General features: G+C 44.0%; 1 protein-coding gene across 1 annotated transcript in view; it reads left to right on the forward strand.

Annotated features, from left to right (window-relative positions):
• Positions 1–1,012: 1,012 nt before the first annotated feature.
• The window catches only part of TTN1 (ARM repeat superfamily protein), a 79,812-nt gene continuing 58,812 nt past the window's right edge, over positions 1,013–22,012 (forward strand). Inside the window, exon 1 of the mRNA XM_087687460.1 lies at positions 1,013–1,462. Coding sequence (XP_087543586.1) covers positions 1,283–1,462 — 180 coding nt within the window. The 5' untranslated portion in view covers positions 1,013–1,282. The remainder of the gene's footprint in view (positions 1,463–22,012) is intronic.

Consider the following 22,012-nt stretch of genomic DNA (forward strand, 5'->3'; position numbering starts at 1 on the left):
GTAGAGACATTTGCAACATTGATGGTAGACACATTGCAAGGCATTGAACATTAGCCTCATTTGGTTCTTGGTTAGGGCAATAGTATTCTAGTCTATCTTACATTTTTTGGAAAATGTGAAAATCAAGAAAGGGGAAAATATGGTGGTCATTTTTTAGCTTTAGGTGATCCTTTACCTCTTCTTAATAGGAGGTTTTCAATGAAGTCATAGTTCTTGAGAGTTATAATTTTCCATAGATATCATTGGCAATAAACCATAAAGTACATTGAGCCTAATCTAAGTGGCATACATGGTTTACTTTTTTTGAAATGAAACTTAGATAATTTACCTTTTCTCTTGCAAAATGCATGATATTTTTATGCTAAATAATGAGAAAAGGTAATACGCTATTTTTATATTGGAAGAAGTAAGTTCAAGGTATAGTTAATAGGGAAGGTGTTTAGAGAGAGGAGGGAGGGGGTTTAAACACAATTGCTTTACATGCATCCTAATGACTTGCGCTTGTGCAAGTCCTAGTGGGAAGTGCTAGTTCACACACATACACACATAATATTGGAGAATGACCACCAATAATAAAATATTGCTTGGTGTTGTCGGGGCCTATAAGAAAACAATTTTTGGTCAGTAAAAACACATAAATGTGTGAGGGGTAAGTGGTTAACTGCAATTGGCTACCCTGTTGAGTGGGGATGTGGGTTCAAAATCATGTTTCATCACTCGGTCACCATGTCGAATGATTGGCCTACTTGCGCTTCAAGATAAAGGGCTTGTTTTTTTTTTTTACAGGGAATTCATATTTGATGCGCGATGCAGTATGATTTGCCATCGTGAGAGTGAAAAATTGTTTTGCTACTTCCCCTTCATTACGCGATCACTTGCGAAGCAACACACATATTTGATGCGCGATGTAGCATCATTTGTAGAGAATTGTTTTGCTACTTCCCCTTCATCATGTGATCACTTGCGAAGCAACATGGCTACGAAACTTTCATCGTAGAGAGAGAGGTCGTCGTGCATCAAGTTAGATGTTCCACGACTGGCCCCTTTACCCTACACACAAACTACCAAAAGTGGTATGTGAACGAACTGAATATTCAAGAGCAAGTGACTTTACCATGAAAGCTAATGCTCACTTAGGACTGCTGCACTCCTCGTTCGCTTCATGCTCCAAGACAGAGGGTTACCGAACGATGAGTAGATAGATCTTGAACCTCGGAGACGCGGGAATAAGCTCAGCGAACGAAGAACACCACGGAGGGAGAGGACGATCGCGTGCACCGAAATGCTGGACCTATCGGATGAAGCAGTCTCTCAGGCGGAAGCCGCCGAGCCTGATGAATGTTACAAGGTCTTGCAGCGCCACTTTGTTCAGGAATGGAAGATCCTCGAAAGCCTGATCCAAGCTATGGTTTCCTCCAATGGTGACGCTCCAATGCCGGACATCAAGAAAGCACAGTTGATTGTAAGCCTATCACCTTTTCGACTTTGCTGTAATATGTCTCATACTGTGTGCTTGATATCATGAACGTACAATGTGTTAACTCCAGTCACAAGAGAAAATACAAAAGAAAGAAGCACGCGTCTTCCTTCACTTCCACACACTTCCTTTTGTCTATGTTTTGTCAGGACCTCTGCTCATAACCTTATGTGGAATGCTAGAAAAAATATTAGAGACGGTGCAAAAACACAGCTTTGCCGATAATCATAACGAGATTTTACAATTCGAAGATTAATATGCAATGTGGATTATCTTCAACTGAGAATTATCAGAAATAATATGTGGAGCATTGTTAAAACACAGTGACTTGGGAATTAATATTCTCCAGCTGGTAAAATTCATATAAGATTGCTGCATTACACGCCTTAAAGAAGCTGAAATTGTTATAAAGACATTGCCGGGCTAACACACTCAGGCTTCTTCAGTTCAACTTGCTCCTACCCATATTTGGCAGTTTTGATTATAGCGTTTTAGTTGGTTTCTGTTGCAGTTGTTTGCATTGTAAGCATTTGTGTGTGTGTGTGTGTGTGTGTGTGTTGCATGCCCAACAACAACAACACCACCCAGACTGACCCCCACAAGGCACTTGCTGTTTTGCAAGGCTGCCAAAGTGTTGAGAGGGTCCTCCTTGATGGATGGTGCCATTAGTGACCTATCCATATCTGCAATACAACTTTGTGATGCTTTGTCATACTGCCTCTATAGCTACCTCATGACCTGGTGGCCTGGTTGTGGACCCCAACAAAGAAGGTGTTATAGTATAATACTTAGTAGCCATCTCTCCCACCTCTAATGGGTTTTAGCAATGGTGCTTTCTGCCCTCCTCAAGCATTTTCACTTGCTCTTTGTAGTATATGGAGTCTATGGTGTGACGAGTCCCCAATAGTCTTGTCTTATTGTTCTAGAGGAGGTTCTACTATGCTATTTGAACTCCCATCCAAAATCATGCATAATCCTAGAGAGCATATCCCAAGTGATGATGCACTTTTTTGCTAGTGGTCATGGTCATCTCTTGTATATGAGCCCTATTTTGAGTTAGTGGGGGACATTAGAAGCTTTGTATAGTTCTAACTTCTATCTAGTTTGGTACATGCTGTTCATTCTTCTTTAGCTCTATGATGCTTCATGTTCTTTTCACTTGTTCTTGCTTTTGTGCACATTCTACTATGGTATCATTGCCATACCTGTGTTCAAAGTGCTGAAGGCCTACATTTTCTTCTACAGACACAATTGCAATTTTGGTGCCTGATCAGGTTGCTCCAATAGGATGCATGGGGGAGAGCAATTTTAGGCTAGGCAAGGTGTTAGGATACTGAAACGCACCCCCTTCAGCTATACCTTCACAATTTTGAAGCTTGCTATTGCTGTTTTGGCCAGTATCTTGCTGTGCTTGGCAGATTTGCACACTTGCATATTAGGCCTTGATCAAGCTGGAGCAGCTGTGTCTCAGTCTTGTGGACATCCCTATTTGCAAGGTGTCTACTTTCTTTACTTGTCAATACTTTTTTATTGTTTCTAGCCTTGGAGGACTCTGAAATTCTTGATATTTGGTTGACCACAAACCAATATTAGCTAGAGACATCTATGTTTTAGTTTAAGCCACTTGTGCTTTCGTTTTTGCATTTTGGTGGATATCCACTGGCAGCAGCCCAACATTTTTGGGGTTTGATAGGACAATTTACAGAGTGCAGCTTTGTAGAAGCAAATGCATTGGTTGAGAGAGAGAGAGAGAGAGAGAGAGAGAGAGAGAGTTATATTAACGTCTACGAAAGGCCAAGTTGGCCTATGAGACCAAAACGTTACATACAAAATGTCTGGGAAACTTTCCAGGTCCCAGTAAAGCTACCATCTAATGCTATGATAAACTTATTGTGCAGGTATAAAATTGTAGAGAGAGAGAGAGAGAGAAAATAGCTGTCATCTAATCCTATTACTAAGTGGAGAATAAGCAATACGTAGTTGATGAATAGAAAATAATGTCTAAACTATATATTGTAAAGAAAAATACCCTAACACAGAAACATAAACAGAAACTGTACGACAAAGCACAGACTGATAAAAAGAGCACGGTTACGGTTAGGGTTAGAGTAACTCAGAGACAATGAACACAGTGAATAAATGAAATGATATGACTACTAATAATACGATGCTCATGCAGCAAACACACTATGTAGTGAATGAACATTGAACCTCGAACTCCTGTATCTCTAGAATCAAGGCAGGGGTAATGAGCTGGAGAGAGTGTCGTATTCCGAACAGATCCTGAATCGTAGTAAGGCAGCCTCCGGATGTCGAATACTAGCAAACGTAGCAGTGAGAAGCTGGATCTGATGTAGACAGCAGTGAGGAGAGAGAAAGACAAAAAACGGAGCCTGCAGGAGAGAGAAAGACTAAAAATAGAGCCTGCAGGAGAGAGAGATTGAAAACGTAGGCAAGACAGCTTGCAAGAGAGAGAAATGTGAGAGTGCGTAACGTAAGAAGAAACACGAACAGAGAGAGAGAGAAAGAAAGAAGAAAGAAGAAAGTTATATTAACATCTACAATAGGCCAAGTTGGCCTATGAGACCAAAATGTTGCATACAAAATGTCTAGGAGATTTCAAAAGTTCCAGTGAAGCCAACATTTATGCTATGTTGAACTAAATTGAGTAGGTACAAAATGATATCTAGACTAGATACAATCTAGAGGTACTCCCAGTGCGGTGTGGAACTGCTCCTGGAGTGTTCATCCTAGGATGTTTCGCATGGGTCGGTCTAACATGGAGAGACTAAAGCAGTGGGGCAGGGCCCTCCGATGGTGGTGTAGTATCCCTTGTATCTTCGACATGTGTCTTTTGCGGGGACGGGGGCCGGCGGGGCGTGGGCGCCGGGCTTTGCCTCTCGCTGTGGCTATTTCTAAGGTGGTCCCCCGGGGTCAGGAGGCCGGTTGGGCTGGTGGGGGCTCGGTGGTGGGGAGAGTAGTTGGTATTTGGTAGAATTCGTTGAGTGTGCGTTGGTTGGTGGCTCCTTGTCTTTGCTCCGTGGTTCGTAGGAGATGGTCTCTGTGGCGTCGTATTTCCAGTAAAAAGAGCCCCAGGCATCTCTGGTCTTTGAATTTCATCACCTTGGAGAGTGGTCCGAATCCTTCGCTGAATAGGCAGTGGAAGCGTCTTGGATTTCGTAGTATACTGGGCATCTACAGAGAGAAAGCAGAAAATGAAGGAAGAAAATCTGCACTGACTGTAATGAATGCTGAATACAAAACTGTGGACTGATCAGTCCCTGCACGCAGCCCGAAGCGTCAGTGAGGGCACCTGATCAGGCTGATGATGACGGCAGCACCGAAGACGGAGGAAGATGACGGAGTCGGAGTGTGCACGTGCCAAGGAAGGAGGGAAGATGATAATACAATTGACTGGCAAGTGGGAAATGGCTATAAATAGCCAAAAAACCCAAAAATTGGCCGACCTGAAATTTGAGGCCATAAATATGTCCGACCAGCATTTAATGTTGGTAAAAATGCCAGGAATGCTTAGAAAAATCCCGGAAAGGGTGGAGAATATCCGGCAGGTGAGGCAGGCTGAAGAATGAAGAAACTGCCCCGGGAAATGCACATAAAATCCCGACTGGAGGAGAAAATGCACTGAAATGCAATAAATTGAGTGTTCTAGAATGAGCTACCTCCTCCGTCAAAACAAGTGATAGACAAGTCAAAGCTCCTAAAGTCCTCGTCTGACTTAGTACGAGGGAACCGCCGGAGGAGAGGGTGGGGGATGGGAAGGAACCTGTGGAAAAGAGGGTGCACAAGTGGGAACGGGTGTAGCAATAGACAATTGCCTCGGAGGTCCCTGCATAAGAGAAGGGGAATGGAGCTTATAAAGCCCGCTCTCCTGCCAACCTGTCGCAATAACAGCCCCTGTAGAAGAATCCTCAATACAAACGGCCTGCTCGATGAAGACAACCCGGGTACCAAGCCTAGTAAGGCCATAGACTGAGAGGAGTGGAAAGCCCAAGTCAGGAACATAAAGAGCCTCGGAAAGGGAGCTCGATGCACGGTCGGGAAATAAAGGCAAAGTGCCAACACCACAAATAGGCACTGAAACAATGTCACCAACAGTGACTGAACCCTCAGAAGGGCATAGATCCTGCAACAAATCACCTTGGGGAGTCATATGACTAGAAGCTCCACTATCAACCAGCCAAGGTCTCTCAGAAGATGAGGCAACCACTGAAGAAGGCTCCTCCAAGTCAACAATATGAAGGAACACTAACTCATGGGTAACCGCTGGAATAGAGGTAGAAGGCTCAGATGTTTTAGCTCCATTCTTCGCTCCTGGACGAAGGTGAGGGTACTTCTTCCAACATTTCTCCTTTGGATGTGTCCCCTTCCCACAATATGGGCATTTAGGCTTCTCCGAGTCGGAGTCAGAACTTGAAGAACTCTCCTGTCTTTTAGCCCGTGACTTCCCTTTCTTTTGTGTCCCCCCTCTCAAACCTGCAAACGAAAGCTTTGATGGAGGTGGATCCACTGGCTACCTCTTTGGCGCGCTCGTCATGCTCCAAAACAAGTGGGGCAAGCTCCTCCCATAGAAGCTTCTCACGGGTCCTCGATGTAAGAAGGCTGGTGTAGAAGACATCAAAACGGGGAGATGGCAGCTGAGTCAAAAGAATCATGGCCATATCCTCGGAAGAGATCATCCTGTCAAGGGATGCAAGCTCATCCCTCATGTCCTCCAACCTGTTGATATGATTCTTCATGGAAGAAGAATCATTAACAACGAGCATCCGTAATTTTTTCTCGAGAGTAATCCGATGGGCAAAAGTCTTCTGATGGTACAAAGAAGCAAGCTTTGTCCACACTTCCGCTGCTTTCCGCAACCTGCGCACATGCACTAGGACAGAATCCTGTAAGCTCATAAAGAGGAAAGATCGAGCTCGTGAGTTGAGCCGATCCCATAAGGCCGCACGATCCATCGATGATCCAACAGTGGGATCCTCCACTGGACGGGATATAGGGTGGGTAACAAACTCCCAAAGATCGAAGGTATCAAGGATACTCTCCACCTTACACGACCAAAGCGAGTAGTTGGAACCATCAAGCTGGTCTTCTTTGGGCAAAGAAGGGAGTATGGGCACCTGTATAGAGGGTGCCATGGACGGCATATGAAGGCCAGCAGAACGAGCCTTCTGTGAAACATGGAGAGAATGGGGAATAGAGGGATCTCGGTCAAATGGGCTAGGTGACCTCCGGTCGTCGCGTGAACTAGCACGAAAGTTTCTCCGTCTCTTAGAGGAAGGAATAGAGACCTCATCCTCTGAATCAGCAAAGAACTGGTGATAAGACATCTTTGTATATATCTGCAATCACCAAACAATCTGCAACCAACAAACAGTCAAGATGGAGCCGCCTATGTCAAAAAAGACCCAGAAGATGCTGTTGCTTGCAAGAGGAGAAAGAAAATGCTGCCGCCTGGAGAAAAAAACTGTCACCTTCCAGATGATGACGCCTTCTCCTCTGCTGATGTTGACCACCTCCTGTTGGCTGCGTTTGATGCAAACGCAGGCTGCAAACACCTAGAAAACTGTTGCCTACTCCTCCTAATGCTGCAAAACAACAAAACACAGGTATGGAAGGCTGCGTTTCAGCCTGGACAGCACTGCCAAGGGCTGGAAAGGAGGGAAGAAAGGCTGCACTTGATGGTGTCCTCTGCAATGGAAGCTCTCCTCTGTGCTCTCACTTAGGCTCTGATACCATGTGAGAGTGCGCAACGGAAGAAGAAACACGAACACAGAGGGAGAGAGAGAGAAAGCAGAAAATGAAGGAAGAAAATCTGCACTGACTGTAATGAATGCTGAATACAAAACTGTGGACTGATCAGTCCTTGCACGCAGCCCGAAGCGTCAATGAGGGCACCAGATCAGGTTGATGATGACGGCAGCACCGAAGACGGAGGAAGATGACGGAGTCGGAGTGTGCACGTGCCAAGGAAGGAGGGAAGATGATAATACAATTGACTGCCAAGTGGGAAATGGCTATAAATAGCCAAAAAACCCAAAAATTGGCCGACCTGAAATTTGAGGCCATAAATATGTCGGACCAGCATTTAATGTTGGTAAAAATGCCAAGAATGCTCAGAAAAATCCCGGAAAGGGTGGAGAATGTCCGGCAGGTGAGGCAGGCTGAAGAATGCAGAAACTGCCCCGGGAAATGCACATAAAATCCCGACTGTGCAATAAACTGAGTGCTCTAGAATGAGCTACCTTCTCCGTCAAAACAAGTGATAGACAAGTTAGAGCTCCTAAAGTCCTCGTCTGACTCAGACTGAGGCTCACAGGCAGGAGATGACAAAGACATGATAAACATGACGGCTAACAAGAAAGACTAGAAATGCAGGTAGGACAGCGTGCAGGAGAGAGAAAGACTTGAGCGGCTGCAGACAGGAGAGAGAAAACTGTCAGGGTGGTAGCTAGAGCCTGCAAACGCAGCAGTTTGTTGGCATGGCAGGTTGTACGACAATAATGCGGATGAACAGCAGTCAGTCGCCAGGCAGAAACAATAACAATCAGCGTGTGGAGGGCTGGAAACAAGTGCCGGACTGTAGGGAACAGTGATGGACAACAAGGGTTGAGATGTCCTTCGTGACTGGATTGTAAAAGAGTGGAGGACTGGCTGCCAATTTATAGAAAATTAGGGTTCTAGATCCTCTCCCACTTAACTTTCTCGATCTGCTCCCCGTTTTAGGGTTTTGGCTAAAATAAGCCTAAAATAAGCACGTTTTGGGGTTGTTTAAGTGGCTAAGTGCATTTCTTAGCACAATATCCCCTCTCAGGCCCAAAATAAGCCGAGAAAAGTAGGCCAGTCTAAATTTTGATTTACCCCAAGGCGTCCCATCCGAAAGCAGCTAGGGCATTGGACAAAAGGTGCATGTTGGCTGCCCAGTGGCCTACCAAGACTATAGAGGCGATGGATATCTTACCAAGGGAGCCCAAGTGATCACCCTAGAGAGGTCAGGGCATCGGACCAAGGGTGCTCGTCGGCTGCCCAAGGGCCTACCAAGGCTTACAAAGGCGGATGGAATCAACAATGGATTTGCTTGTTTTGTTTTGTTTTTTTTTTTTTTTGAAAGTGTTTTGAAAATACATAAGTAATATAGGGGTAGCGGCCGATTATGTGACATATAGGAAAAGATAAAGAGAGTTTTAAACCCAAGTTATTCACAAAACTAGCAAGCCAATCCCTCGCACTGACGAGGATAAGTGCCTAAGGATGATAAAAGTGAGTGTATGTGCCAATCATGTGTTGAATATGTGAGAGGAAAAAAAACGGTGGGCTTAGCAAGACAAGCAAACCAAGCAAGCAAGCAAGGGTAGGGAAACTGCTTTTAGGAGAACTGCCATGTGTTATGCTACGAATATGGTGGATCCTAGAGTCGACCACTCCAAAAGACCGAAAATGGATAAATGTGCACCGATGCATGTTGACATGAACAGAATGTGAATGCATAGGGTAATGCAAAGGGAGATGCAAGATGTCATGCTCATGCAATATGCTGTGCAACGGTGCCACTGGGACAGTGCCCTCGCAGGGGAAATGTTCGCTTGTCAAAGTGCCCTTTTACAATCAGGTCATCCTGATAGTGCGGATAAAGTTACAAATGTCCATAATACAATACAAAAGAATAAGTGAATGTAATGTGTAAAAAACTGTAAGTATCATCACTGTCACGATCAAGAGTAGGAGCCGCCCCCTCTCAAACTGTAAGGGAAAGCAAGAGGAAAGCACCCTCTCCCCGTCAAGCTGAAGAGGTAGGGGAGGGTGTACCTAAGCCGATCCTGGGTAGCAGGTACTGAAGAACCGGCCGGTTGACCGCTTTGGTCAAGATATTTGTAAAATTATCTGATGAAGGCTCAAACTCTAGGCGAATAGTACCTAGCTCAACTTGCTCTCTGGAAAAGTGGAAGTGGACTCCCACATGTCATGTCCATGGTGTGATGATCGGATTGCCCGCAAGGGCAATGGCACTCTGGTTGTCGCAGTAGACAACTATGGGAGAGTCACATGGAAAATGAAGCGCCGCCAGTAAACTCCTCAAATAGATGGCCTCAGTGGTGCCATCGAAGAGAGCCCAGTACTCAGTCTCGACCGTGGAAGCCGCCACCGTCTCTTGCTTATAGTTGGACCAAGAAATGGGAGCCGTGCTCAAGGTAAAGAGGTAGCCGCCATGGGAACACCGGGTGTCAGGATCTCCTGCCCAATCAGAATCATTGTATCCCTGCAAACATAAACCAGAACCATATGTCAAGCCATAAGAAAAAGTACACTGCAAATAATGCAACACACGAAGACATGCAATCCAATGTGACATCCTAGGTGCTGTGAAATACTGACTGAGTAAGCTAAATCTAGCCTAGTGTGAATTAACCAAAGAAGTTTTCCTACAACAGAACGATAGGTGTGTGCATTGAAGGGCTGTCCTAGGGTATCCTTCGACAAGTGGACAGTAGGATCAAGAGGCATGGCCAGTGGCCGTGTGTACGCATGACACCCGAAGACTCTGAAATGGGAAATAACATGCCGAGAGCCAAAAAATGTCTCATACGGGGTCTTCTGAGGAAGAGCCGCAGTCGGGCACCGGTTGAGGATATACATCGAAGTGTTAACAGCCTTGACCCAAATGCGCTCAGGAAGCTTTGCTGCGAATATTATAGAGCGTGCCATTTCCATGACTGTGCAGTTCCTATGCTCTACGACTCCATTCTGAGAGGGGGAGTTGGTAGAGGTGAGCTGGCGAGAAATGCCATGCTTTTGTAGAAACTCGAAAAACTCGTGGAAGATAAACTCACCACCGCTATCACTCCTCATGCACCCAACACGATGACCGGTTTGGTTATGAACCAACAACATCCAAGCAGAAAAATATGTGAAAGCATCTGACTTATGCTTGAGGAAGTACACCCACATGTATCAAGAATGATCATCCACTATCAAAAAGAAGTACAACGCACCGTTCAAAGCAGTTGTGGATGTCGGCCCACAAAGATCAATGTGAATCAGTCTAAGAGGATCCTCAGCTCTATGTGTAGACTTCTGAGGAAATGGGATATGGTGCTGCTTCCTGAGCTGACAGGCTTTACAGACATCTCGAGCTAGCTTCAGGCGTGGAAGGCCCTCAACCAGCGCACGGCGTGACAACTCATAAAGTGAGTCATAACCAAGATGCCCTAAGCGAAAATGCCAAAGATGCTCATTGTGCGTAGGCTCCTGAGATGTGGCTAAGACCTAGAAGCTATGGAACAGGGAGCCTTCGGCGGTCGGCTCAGTCAGAAAGTGTGTCATGTGGTATAGACCATTAGACTGTGCCTCATCGCGAGCAATCACTAAACCAATCAGAGAGTCAAGGACCTTGACTGTGGTCGCTATAAAGAAAACTGCTCGCCCCAACCGGCAAAGCTGCTGAACAGATAACATGATATACATTGTCCAGTGAAGCCAGATCCGAACCCTTGTCAGTGGCAAAACTGACGCAACCTTGAGCCTGAATCTTGACCGAGGAGTTGTTTCCTACACGGACCCGCTCGGCTGCAGGGGCTCGGGTACAGAAAATGTCCTCTATAGGAGTCGTGTGATGTGTAGCTCCATTGTCCACAATCCAAACTTGAGCTGAAGTGCTCGGCTATGACGAGTGGTGTAAACGCCCCGAACAACGTAGTATACTTAACAATTATGATATTCGCTTGTTTTCAAGATTTAATATAAAAGAGAATGAACACTTAAAGCTGAAAATGAAAATTACTCACAAAATTACAGCCATGAAAATGTAAAAGTAATGGAGACAAGATTGAGGGTTGAAGATGGGCAACCCCCCCCGAAGGATTGTATTTCTGCTCAACCCAAGTCCCTTAGGGAAGAGCTCAGTTACAATCAACCTGAGAGTGAGAAGAAGTAATTCTCACTCTCACAAGATCATGCAAAGATGTACAAACACACATGCATTATCTATTATGCAATGATAGGAACTGATTTCTTTACAGTATGAGAGAAGAAAAAAGGAAATTCAGCCTTTCTCCATCGTTGATCAGCAGTACATGGATAGGGCTTGCTTCTTGTAGCTAAAATGGAAGAAAGAGCTCGAGAAGGAGGTGCTGTAATGAATTTACAGGCTTGCTGTCCTGTAAAACAGCAGTGATAGAAGAGGGAATATGGAGGAATTTGATAATGGAGAAGTGGGGGATGATGATGGGGATGGATGGGGCCAGTTTCTGGCTATCTGTGGGTGCTGTACATGAGTTTACACCAAAGAAAAATGATGTTGAATGAAGAAAAACGAGCTCTTATTTATAGGAGAGGGGAGAGCTAGTACAAAAGGGGAAAGTGGAGTAGCACAAGACAAGTGTCCAGCCACATATCATGAGATGTGACAAGTGGTGGGACACTTGGAAACTTGTGTGACAAGTGTCTTGACACTTGTCTCTTCTCTATGGCCTTCCTTTTAGGGTTGAATACTGTCAAGAATAGAAACAACCAAATTTAGTAAGCACAGTCAGAGTACAGAACTTACTATTTTTAGAATGACATCCCTATTTTTTAGGACTAGCATTTTTAGGCTAATTCGAGGCTCCTAAATTTTAGGGACCTTCTAAAATTTAGGGACCTCCCAATATGGGTGTCATATGAAAGCTTTTTCCATGTACATCGCAAAAATGGTATCTGAATCTTCATGTGACTTTCCTATGCAAAGAAATGTGCATTTCAAGCTTTCAGCCCACACATGCACATTATACAAGCATTTCATGATCATGCCATCTTGTTGATTGTAACTGTCTGTTCTGGTGGATCTAGCCCACACTTCAAGGCATCAATCCTTTCTTTGTGCGAGTCTAACCCTGATATGCGTGAGTTCTAGTCACAGGCGCCCAATCGGGCCATATAGGTGGAAGTGTGAACTATCTTTTCTCTAACCCACTGCGTGGGTCCACCATAACCTGTGACCACTCATCAGTGGCCAGCTCCAATGCACTTTTCTTTATATCTAATTAGTGCAAAGAAAATAAATTTAATAAATCATTATATAGACAAATTAATGAAAAAGGATACAAATTCTGTTTGTAAAGAGTTGTGACAGCCCTCTGGCTTTTATTCAGCTGTCCTCAGCTGAAAAGCTTCTTGATATTGCTGTAGAATATTTGGGTAATCCTTCATGAATTTTTCATCTACCCACTGTGCATCTGTTGTGGGTAGATTCTTGAATTTTAGTAAGAATTTTCGTGTCACAAGGCCACTTCTCGTGGTTCGATCCTTGAGAAACAAAATCTTTTCAGGTTCCAAGAGTTGCTCTGTTTCTTCAACTTCTGGGGGATCTTCAGTAATGGGTTCCTTTGGTTCTGGTCCTATGTAAGGTTTTAGCAAACTTACATGAAAAGCATTGTGTATTTTCCAATGAGTAGGAAGCTCAAGTCGATAAGAAACTTCATTTATTTTCTCAATCACTTTGAAGGGTCCAAAGTATCTACTGGAGAGCTTTGGAAAAGATGAATTTTGACCAGAACCTTGTTTGAGCCTGCTTTTATCAAACTTTAGCAAGACATATTGACCTTTTTCAAAAGCCAAAGGTATTCTTCGTTTATCTGCTTGCTTCTTTTGTCACTCTTGGGCAACTTTGATAGTGGCTCGAACTTGATCCATTGCGGTTTTTAAATCTGAAGCAAACTCATCAGCAGCAAAAATCTTATCTTTAGTGCGAATAATTGGAGGAGGAATCACTTTACCCTGTACTATTTCATTTGGAGCTTTCCCTATGGATGAGTGCACTGTATTGTTGTAAGCAAACTCCAATAATGGAAGATATTTCTTCCATTGTGACTTATGTTCACTAACATAAGCTTTCAACATATCCAAAAGAGTGAGATTCATCACCTCTGTTTGGCCGTCAGTTTGAGGATGAAAAGCTGAGGAGAACTTTAAAGTGGTTCCCAAATTCTCAAATAAAGCACGCCAAAAGTTACTTGTGAATTTGGAGTCTCTATCTGAAATGATCTCAGAAGGCATACCATGTAATCTGAAGATATGTTGAATGAAAAGTCTTGCAGCTTGTGCGGATTTCAATGTTTTATGACATGGAATAAAATGTGATTGTTTGCTGAATCTATCAATTATGACCCAAATCATATCATGACCTTGAGGTGTTCTTGGAATACCTGAGATGAAATCCATTGTGATAGATTCCCATGGATCTTTGGGCACTGGAAGAGGTTGCAACAATCCTGGAATCTTCTGCCTATCATATTTGGATTTTTGGCATACCAGACAAGCCTCAATGAAGTTATGTGTATCTTTTCGTAATGTTGGCCAATAAAAGTAGCGCTCAATTGCACTTAGAGTGGGTGCCCTCCCTCTATGCCCTGCATAAGGAGGTTCATGACTTTCTTTAAGCACCTTTTGTCGAACAGGAAGAGTGACACAAAGGCGATTGTTCATGAGAAGGTAACTGTCTTTGATGGAATAATCTGGATGAGAACCTCCTTGCTGTAAATTTGACCAAATTGCTGCAAAATCAGTATCTTCATCATAAGTATTCTTCATCGTTTGAAAATCTTCATGATGAGCCACTGTAATAGTTGCAATGCGAGGCACTCTAGAAAGTGCATCAGCAACTACATTTTGTTTCCCTGGAGTGTACATAATTTGAAAATGAAACATAGACAAGAAATTTTCCCATCTTGCATGTTTCTCTTGCAAATGGTTTTGAGTCTTGAAATACTTCAAGCTTTGATGATCGGTTTTAATAAGGAATTCATTGCCTAAAAGATAATGTTTCCATATCTTTAAAGCATGAACCACTGCTAAGAGCTCCTTTTCATAAATGTCATACCTTTTCTCCACATCATTTAGACGGCGGCTTTCAAAGGCTACGGCATGGCCTTCTTGATTTAGCACTGCACCAATACAATCACCGCAAGCATCTGCTTCCACCACAAATGGTTTTACCAGATCTGGAATGATAAGAATAGGTCCAGAAGTAAGAGCTGTTTTCAGCCTTGTGAAGGCTGCCTTCTCTTTTTCCTTCCATTGGAAAGAGATCTTTTTCTTTGTAAGGTCATGAAGTGGAGAAGCCATATGTGCAAAATGCTTGATGAAGCGGCGGTAATAAGAACATAAGCCAAGAAACGATCGCACCTCATGTACATCACGAAGATGAGGCCATTCTTGGATTATCCTGATCTTTTCAGGATCCATCTGAATCCCTTCAGAAGAGATGACATGCCCAAGGTAATTTATTTTATGCATGAAAAATTCACTCTTTTTACCATTTACCAAGAGTTGATTTTGTTGTAGTAATTGTAGAACAATTTCCAAGTGTTGATGATGCTCCTCTTCATTCTTGCTAAAGACAAGAATATCATCAAAGAAAGTACCGACATATTATCGATGCTCTCTAAAGATGCGCTCCATCATTCAATTAAAGGTGGCTGGTGCATTGGTTAATCCGAAAGGAACCACCAAGAATTCATAAAGACCGTATGAAGTGCGGAAAGCAGTTTTGTGTACATCTTGTGGTATTACCCTAATTTGATGATAACCACTCTTGAGATCAATGCGGCTGAAAACCTTTGAGCCTCCTAGACGATCCAAAATGTCGTCAATTCTGGGAATAGGAAACCGATTCTTCACAGTGATTTTGTTGAGGGCTCGATAATCAATGCACATCCTGAATGTGCCATCTTTCTTTTGAACAAGAAGAACCGGTGAACAAAATGGTGAGCTACTTGGCCTAATTAGCCCACGGTTGAGTAGGTCTTCGACTTGCTTTCTGATTTCTTCTTGTTGAGGACGGCTCATACGGTATGGTGCTATATTAGGAGGAGAACTGCCCGGGATAATATCAATATGATGGTCTTCTGGCCTTTCTGGGGGAAGCTGATAAGGAAGATCTTCCGAAAAACAATCTTTATACTTTTCCAAGAGCTGAAGTTGCTCTTGGTTTTCAGCATTCATATTATCTTTTACATCAGTGACATAAAGCAGACAACATTGAACACAATCCTTAATTGCTCTAGAGACTTGCATATGGCTTACCATAGGTATGGTGTCTCCAGAAACTCCAGCTTGGATCTCGTACTTCTTGCCTTTGTTGGTGAGTTCTACCTTCTTTTTCTGAGAGAAGATGGTTGAATCTACTCTATGATTCCAGGGCATGCCAAGAATCACATCGCAACCATCAAGGTCTCCGATACAGAAGGTATCTTCGTCACTGTAGCCTTGAATTTGAAACTTGAGCTTGCCAATGTAGGGAATCACAGTCTTCACTGTGTCACCTTCATCAGCATTTAAAGCTTGGCGAACTTCTGCTGGAGTGTCTATCTCTTCATTCTTTAATCCAAGCTCTTTAGCTAATTGCAAGGAAATAATATTTTCATTCGCCCCAAGATCTATCAAGAATAGTGCTTCCTTACCTTGCAGCTGTCCCCAAGCTTTTAATAATTTGCGCGTCTCTGGAGTGTGAGTTGTGTTTGCAACTACATCACTGATAGCATTGATTTTCACTGGCGACTTAGGCTTGTTGTCAGAAACCTTGCTTTGTCCCTTGTTTGGACATTGCTTCGCTATGTGGCCTGTTTGTCCACATTTAAAGCACTTCCCTTCTTTCATGAAGCGTTGCTTTTTTTCTTCGGAAAATTGCTTTGCTTGTGGGTATAGATTGGAGCGAAATTGAGGAGCATTAGGAGGTGCATAGGGCTTCATCTTCTTTTGATTTGATGGCTGCTTTTGCCACTGTTTTTGTCCTTCATTTGGGGCTGAATACTCCTCATCATCAGCTACTCTCTTATTATTATTCTTTTGGAATGATTTATTGCCATTGTGCTCCATTTCCCATGTCTCAGCATGGTCAATGAGTTCCCTGAGACTAGAACAATGATAATGATTAAGAGCAGTACGAAGTTTAAAATGCAAACCTCCTTGAAACTTCCTAAGCTTTTCCGAACTGCTGATCTTCTTGAAATGTTGGACCTTCAAAAGTAGCTCCCAAAATCTCTTGGTATAGTCACCAAGTGACTCATTTTTCCTTTGCCAAAGCCGATCCCATTCCATTTTTACATCTCTTTTGAAATGAACAGGAATAAATTGGCTTTGTATCAGGCGAACAAAGGACCGCCATGATTTTGGGGTAGCATGATCATATTCCAACCCCGTCCACCAAGTTTGGGCTAAGTCGGTTAAATGTAAAGCTGCAAACTTAATCTTTTCTTTTTCTTTATACTTGTTACGACCATACAAAATTTGAAATTGACGAATAAACTTCAGAAGAAGATCAGGATTTCGGGAACCATCATACATACTGAACTTGATCTTCTTTTCAAGTTGAGATAGTGACTTAGTCTTCTTCTTCTTCTTATGCCTTCGTCCATGCTCGGATCTTGAGGTTGAAGATGATGAAGTGCTTGATGGGGATGAAGATGGAGACGAGGGTGAAGAATGTCGACGCCTTTGATGATGATGAGGTCTTCCACAAGAAGGGTGTGACTCTTCGTTACTAGAAGAGGGTCCATCAGAGTAGGCGCCAGATGACTTTGAAGAAGAGGATGAGCTTCGACGCGATCTCTTTCTTTTTCTTGAAGTAGAATGGGACTGCCTCTTAGAAGTAGTTGGACTTCTTGATCGGCTCCTTTCATTGGTATGGCTTTGTCTCCTTGAAGTAGATGGGCTTCTTTCCTTGAATTCTTTGGGATTCTCAACTTTCTCTAGTTTGAGAAGTTGGTCACGAATTTGCTGATTCTCCTCTCTAAGACTTTGAATGGCTTGAAGGATAGCACTCGACTGATCCATTGAGACTCTTAAGGAAAAAAAATATGCTCAAGCACTCAATGCAAGGGCTGAAAACAACAAACTTATAATTGTAAGCACTACCAGTGTTGGGGTGAGGACCGAGCCAAAGCTCTGATACCACTGTAAACGCCCCGAACAACGTAGTATGCTTAACAATTATGATATTCGCTTGTTTTCAAGATTTAATATAAAAGAGAATGAACACTTAAAGCTGAAAATGAAAATTACTCACAAAATTACAGCCATGAAAATGTAAAAGTAATGGAGACAAGATTGAGGGTTGAAGATGGGCAACCCCCCCCGAAGGATTGTATTTCTGCTCAACCCAAGTCCCTTAGGGAAGAGCTCAGTTACAATCAATCTGAGAGTGAGAAGAAGTAATTCTCACTCTCACAAGATCATGCAAAGATGTACATGCATTATCTATTATGCAATGATAGGAACTGATTTCTTTACAGTATGAGAGAAGAAAAAAGGAAATTCAGCCTTTCTCCATCGTTGATCAGCAATACATGGATAGGGCTTGCTTCTTGTAGCTAAAATGGAAGAAAGAGCTCGAGAAGGAGGTGCTGTAATGAATTTACAGGCTTGCTGTCCTGTAAAACAGCAGTGATAGAAGAGGGAATATGGAGGAATTTGATAATGGAGAAGTGGGGGATGATGATGGGGATGGATGGGGCCAGTTTCTGGCTATCTGTGGATGCTGTACATGAGTTTACACCAAAGAAAAATGATGTTGAATGAAGAAAAACGAGCTCTTATTTATAGGAGAGGGGAGAGCTAGTACAAAAGGGGAAAGTGGAGTAGCACAAGACAAGTGTCCAGCCACATGTCATGAGATGTGACAAGTGGTGGGACACTTGGAAACTTGTGTGACAAGTGTCTTGACACTTGTCTCTTCTCTATGGCCTTCCTTTTAGGGTTGAATACTGTCAAGAATAGAAACAATCAAATTTAGTAAGCACAGTCAGAGTACAGAACTTACTATTTTTAGAATGACATCCCTATTTTTTAGGACTAGCATTTTTAGGCTAATTCGAGGCTCCTAAATTTTAGGGACCTCCTAAAATTTAGGGACCTCCCAATATGGGTGTCATATGAAAGCTTTTTCCATGTACATCGCAAAAATGGTATCCGAATCTTCATGTGACTTTCCTATGCAAAGAAATGTGCATTTCAAGCTTTCAGCCCACACATGCACATTATACAAGCATTTCATGATCATGCCATCTTGTTGATTGTAACTGTTTGTTCTGGTGGATCTAGCCCACACTTCAAGGCATCAATCCTTTCTTTGTGCGAGTCTAACCCTAATATGCGTGAGTTCTAGTCACAGGCGCCCAATCGGGCCATATAGGTGGAAGTGTGAACTATCTTTTCTCTAACCCATTGCGTGGGTCCACCATAACCTGTGACCACTCATCAGTGGCCAGCTCCAATGCACTTTTCTTTATATCTAATTAGTGCAAAGGAAATAAATTTAATAAATCATTATATAGACAAATTAATGAAAAAGGATACAGATTCTGTTTGTAAAGAGTTGTGACAAGTGGGCCTCTGCAGTAACCTCCTCGGGAGGCAACTCACAGATGTGGATGAGACTTGCATCTGATGTCTCTATGGAGACGATATGGGCCTCTGCAGACTAGTTAGACAAGCCCTCTGGAGTTGAGAACGTTATCGACTAAGATGACAGTGCGGTGGCAATGTGAGTCTGACCTTTAAATTGCCCCTTGCCATCACCCTGTCTCCCCTGCTGGGGGTTGCCTGACTGAGGGGTGGGGGTCTGAGACTTAGGTTTTGGTGCTGTGTCTCGTGCCTTTGATCAACACTTGTCGTCAAAATGGCCAGCCTTTTGACAATGTTGACAATACCTATTCTTTTTAGGTACATTCTGCCACCCAGGTTTGAGTTGTGACTAGGAGTTTCCTTGAGAATCCCCAGATTGATTTAGCTTTTGAGTTTGATTTTGATTTTGAGTGGAGGTTTGGTTTGGTTTGCCCTTCCTTTGTTGCCCTTTCTGAGAATGAGCAAGAAGAGCCCCCCTCTGAAGAGGAATTCATAGGAAACTGACCGAACTACCGTGCATAACGCAATGACTGACACTCAAATTCATAGAATGTAGGCATGGTAGGCTTTGAAACTATTCCTTTCACAAAATTGAAGTATTTCTTGGGGAGTTTATTTAGGAACAATGTGACTTGATCGTCAGAGGACTTGGGAGTCCCCGTAGTGGAGAATTCAGTGAGGAGACGTCGATACTTAGGCAACTTGACTCTCAAGTCATCCCGGTTAGTGATTTTGAAAAGTTGAAGCTCATGGTCAAGATTAATACGATGGATCCTATCTCGAGCCGCATAGCGATCAGTCAAGTGTGCCCATCGCTCTGACGCTAAGTCAAAATGTTGAACCTGAGAATGAAACTCTAGCAATAAGTCCTGCATTAGCTCGACAATAGCGGAGGCATTCCTAGCCTTCCATGAGTGGACGACCTCGTATGGAACAAATGCGGGATCGGGTTGGGGTTCCAACCCCTGCACTAAATCCCATAGGTTTTGTGAATCAAGGACATGTCTCATCAAATTCGACCAAGTCATAAAGTTTGACCCGTTAAAACGAGTCTTGTCATTAAACGCATTCTTGGCAGAAGATGAGCTAGAACCATGAGGTGTCGGGTGGGTGGAGTAAGATGATGGTGGGAAAGATGGTGGAGGTGAGAGTGTCTGATAAGAGTAAAAAGGAGGGGGAAGAGGTGGGTAGGCAGAAGTAGGCTGTGAATGTCCAATGAGTGCCGATTGATGTGGAGGCACTGGAACATGAATGTTTCCATAAGGTGCCGGTGTAGGTGGAGGCACTGGGACACAGTAGCCTTGTTCAAAGTAAGGCTGCGACACAGCATTATGACCAGAAGGTCCACTAGGCAATGCCATGGAGGCAAACTGTGGAGGCAACTGATCCACACTCCGGAGAGACTAAGTGGGATACCTAGGCTGCAATGATCCCGAAAGTGTGTATGAGGTAGGTGGAACACCACCTGGTTGAGGGAAGGATGAGGTCCTAAAGGATGTGCCTATGTTTCCATAACCCCCCAGTGTGATGTGCGGTGCGACATGAGGTGTCTGAAATGGAAATGTAAATGGTGTAAATGGAAGTGGTGAAGTAGCGGAAGAATGTGGTGGGATGGGTGGGTTTTGAAAGTGAGGTGTATGAGGTGCATATTCTTTTTGTTCATTTTTATCATTTAAAGATTGAAAATGAAACTGTAAAGATGATGATACTGTTAGCAGTCATGTTTGTCATGCCTTGTCATCTCCTGCCTGTGAACCTCAGTCTGAGTCAGACGAGGACATTAGGAGCTCTGACATGTCTATCATGTGTTATGATGGGGGAGGCTAGTCACTCTCGACTGGCTATCTTAGGTTGTGTATTTCTTTTTGGCCTCTTTTAGTGGGCAGCCACTGGCTGTCCGGCCACTTTTTGGTCACTGTTGTGGGGCGCCCAGTTTAGGGCATTTTTAGGGTTTGCGCCCATTTTAGGGTTAGGGTTAGGGTTTGTCCGTTGCCTATTTATAGGCAAGCCCCCTCCCCACTTGATCACTTGTCTTCTTGCAGATTCCGACACTCCTCCTCCGTGGTGGTGCTGCCATCATCATCAGCCTGATCTGGTGCCCTCACTGACGCTTCGGGCTGCGTGCAGGGATTGATCATTCCACAGTTTTGTATTCAGCATTCATTACAGTCAGTGCAGATTTTCTTCCTTCATTTTCTGCTTTCTCTCTCTCTCTCTCCCTCCTTGTTCGTATTCCCTCTTCCGCAGCGCACTCTCACATGGTATCAGAGCCGAAGGAGAGTACACGGAGCTGAGCTTTACGCGGGAGAACACCCACAACTTTGCGTTTGCTGGTCAAGACGTCTCCAACAGCTGAGGTGTCACCTTCTGCACCATCTTCTTGATCAAGGCGGCCTGTTTTGGTGTCACCTCTTTGCGTTTGCTGCTGGCGTCATCCCCAACAGCCAAGGCGGCCCTTCCAGGAGGTCCCAAATATTTGCGTTTGCTGCTGGCGCCTTCTCCAGTGGCTGCCACGTCATCACCAACCTCTACCTGCTTGCGTTTTCAGCCAGGCAGCCTCCCCAACAGCTGGGCGACATCTTCCTTACTGGCGTTTTGAGGCAGGAGGCTGTTTTTCTGTGGTGATTGCATTGTTAGCATTTGCGTTTGACATCATCCTTGCGTTCTGTGCAAGACGGCCAGCTCAGGAGCTTCTGGTGTTTGTGTTTCGGCACCAGCAACCTTCCCTTGTTGTGTTTTGGTGTGTTTGCAGATATCGAAGATGTCTTCTCATCAGTTTACGGGCTTTGATGACTCAGATGACGAGCTTTTGTCTCGACACTCATCTGAACGGAGGCGTGATTTCTATCACGAGGACCGTCGTCCGGAGTCTATTCCTCTTTCCCGTCCCCCTTCTATTCATGTATCTCGGCGAGCCCCTTCCAGTGGGCCGAAGATGCAGCCTTTGGTACCCCCTGTACAGGTACCCGTACTTCCTCAGCTGCCCAAAGAGGACCGGTTGGATGGCTCCAACTTTTCTCTATGGTCCTGCAAGGTGGAGTGTATCTTGGACTCCTTCGATCTTTGGGAGCTTGTTTCTGTTCCTATTCCCCTGCCTAAGGTGGATCCCGCAGATGGGACATCTATGGATCGTGCAACCTTATG

The sequence above is a fragment of the Lygodium microphyllum genome, chromosome 11 (genome assembly GCF_053477565.2).
Source record: "Lygodium microphyllum isolate KBCC chromosome 11, Lygodium_microphyllum_v1.1.10, whole genome shotgun sequence".
NCBI classification, from domain to species: domain Eukaryota; kingdom Viridiplantae; phylum Streptophyta; class Polypodiopsida; order Schizaeales; family Lygodiaceae; genus Lygodium; species Lygodium microphyllum.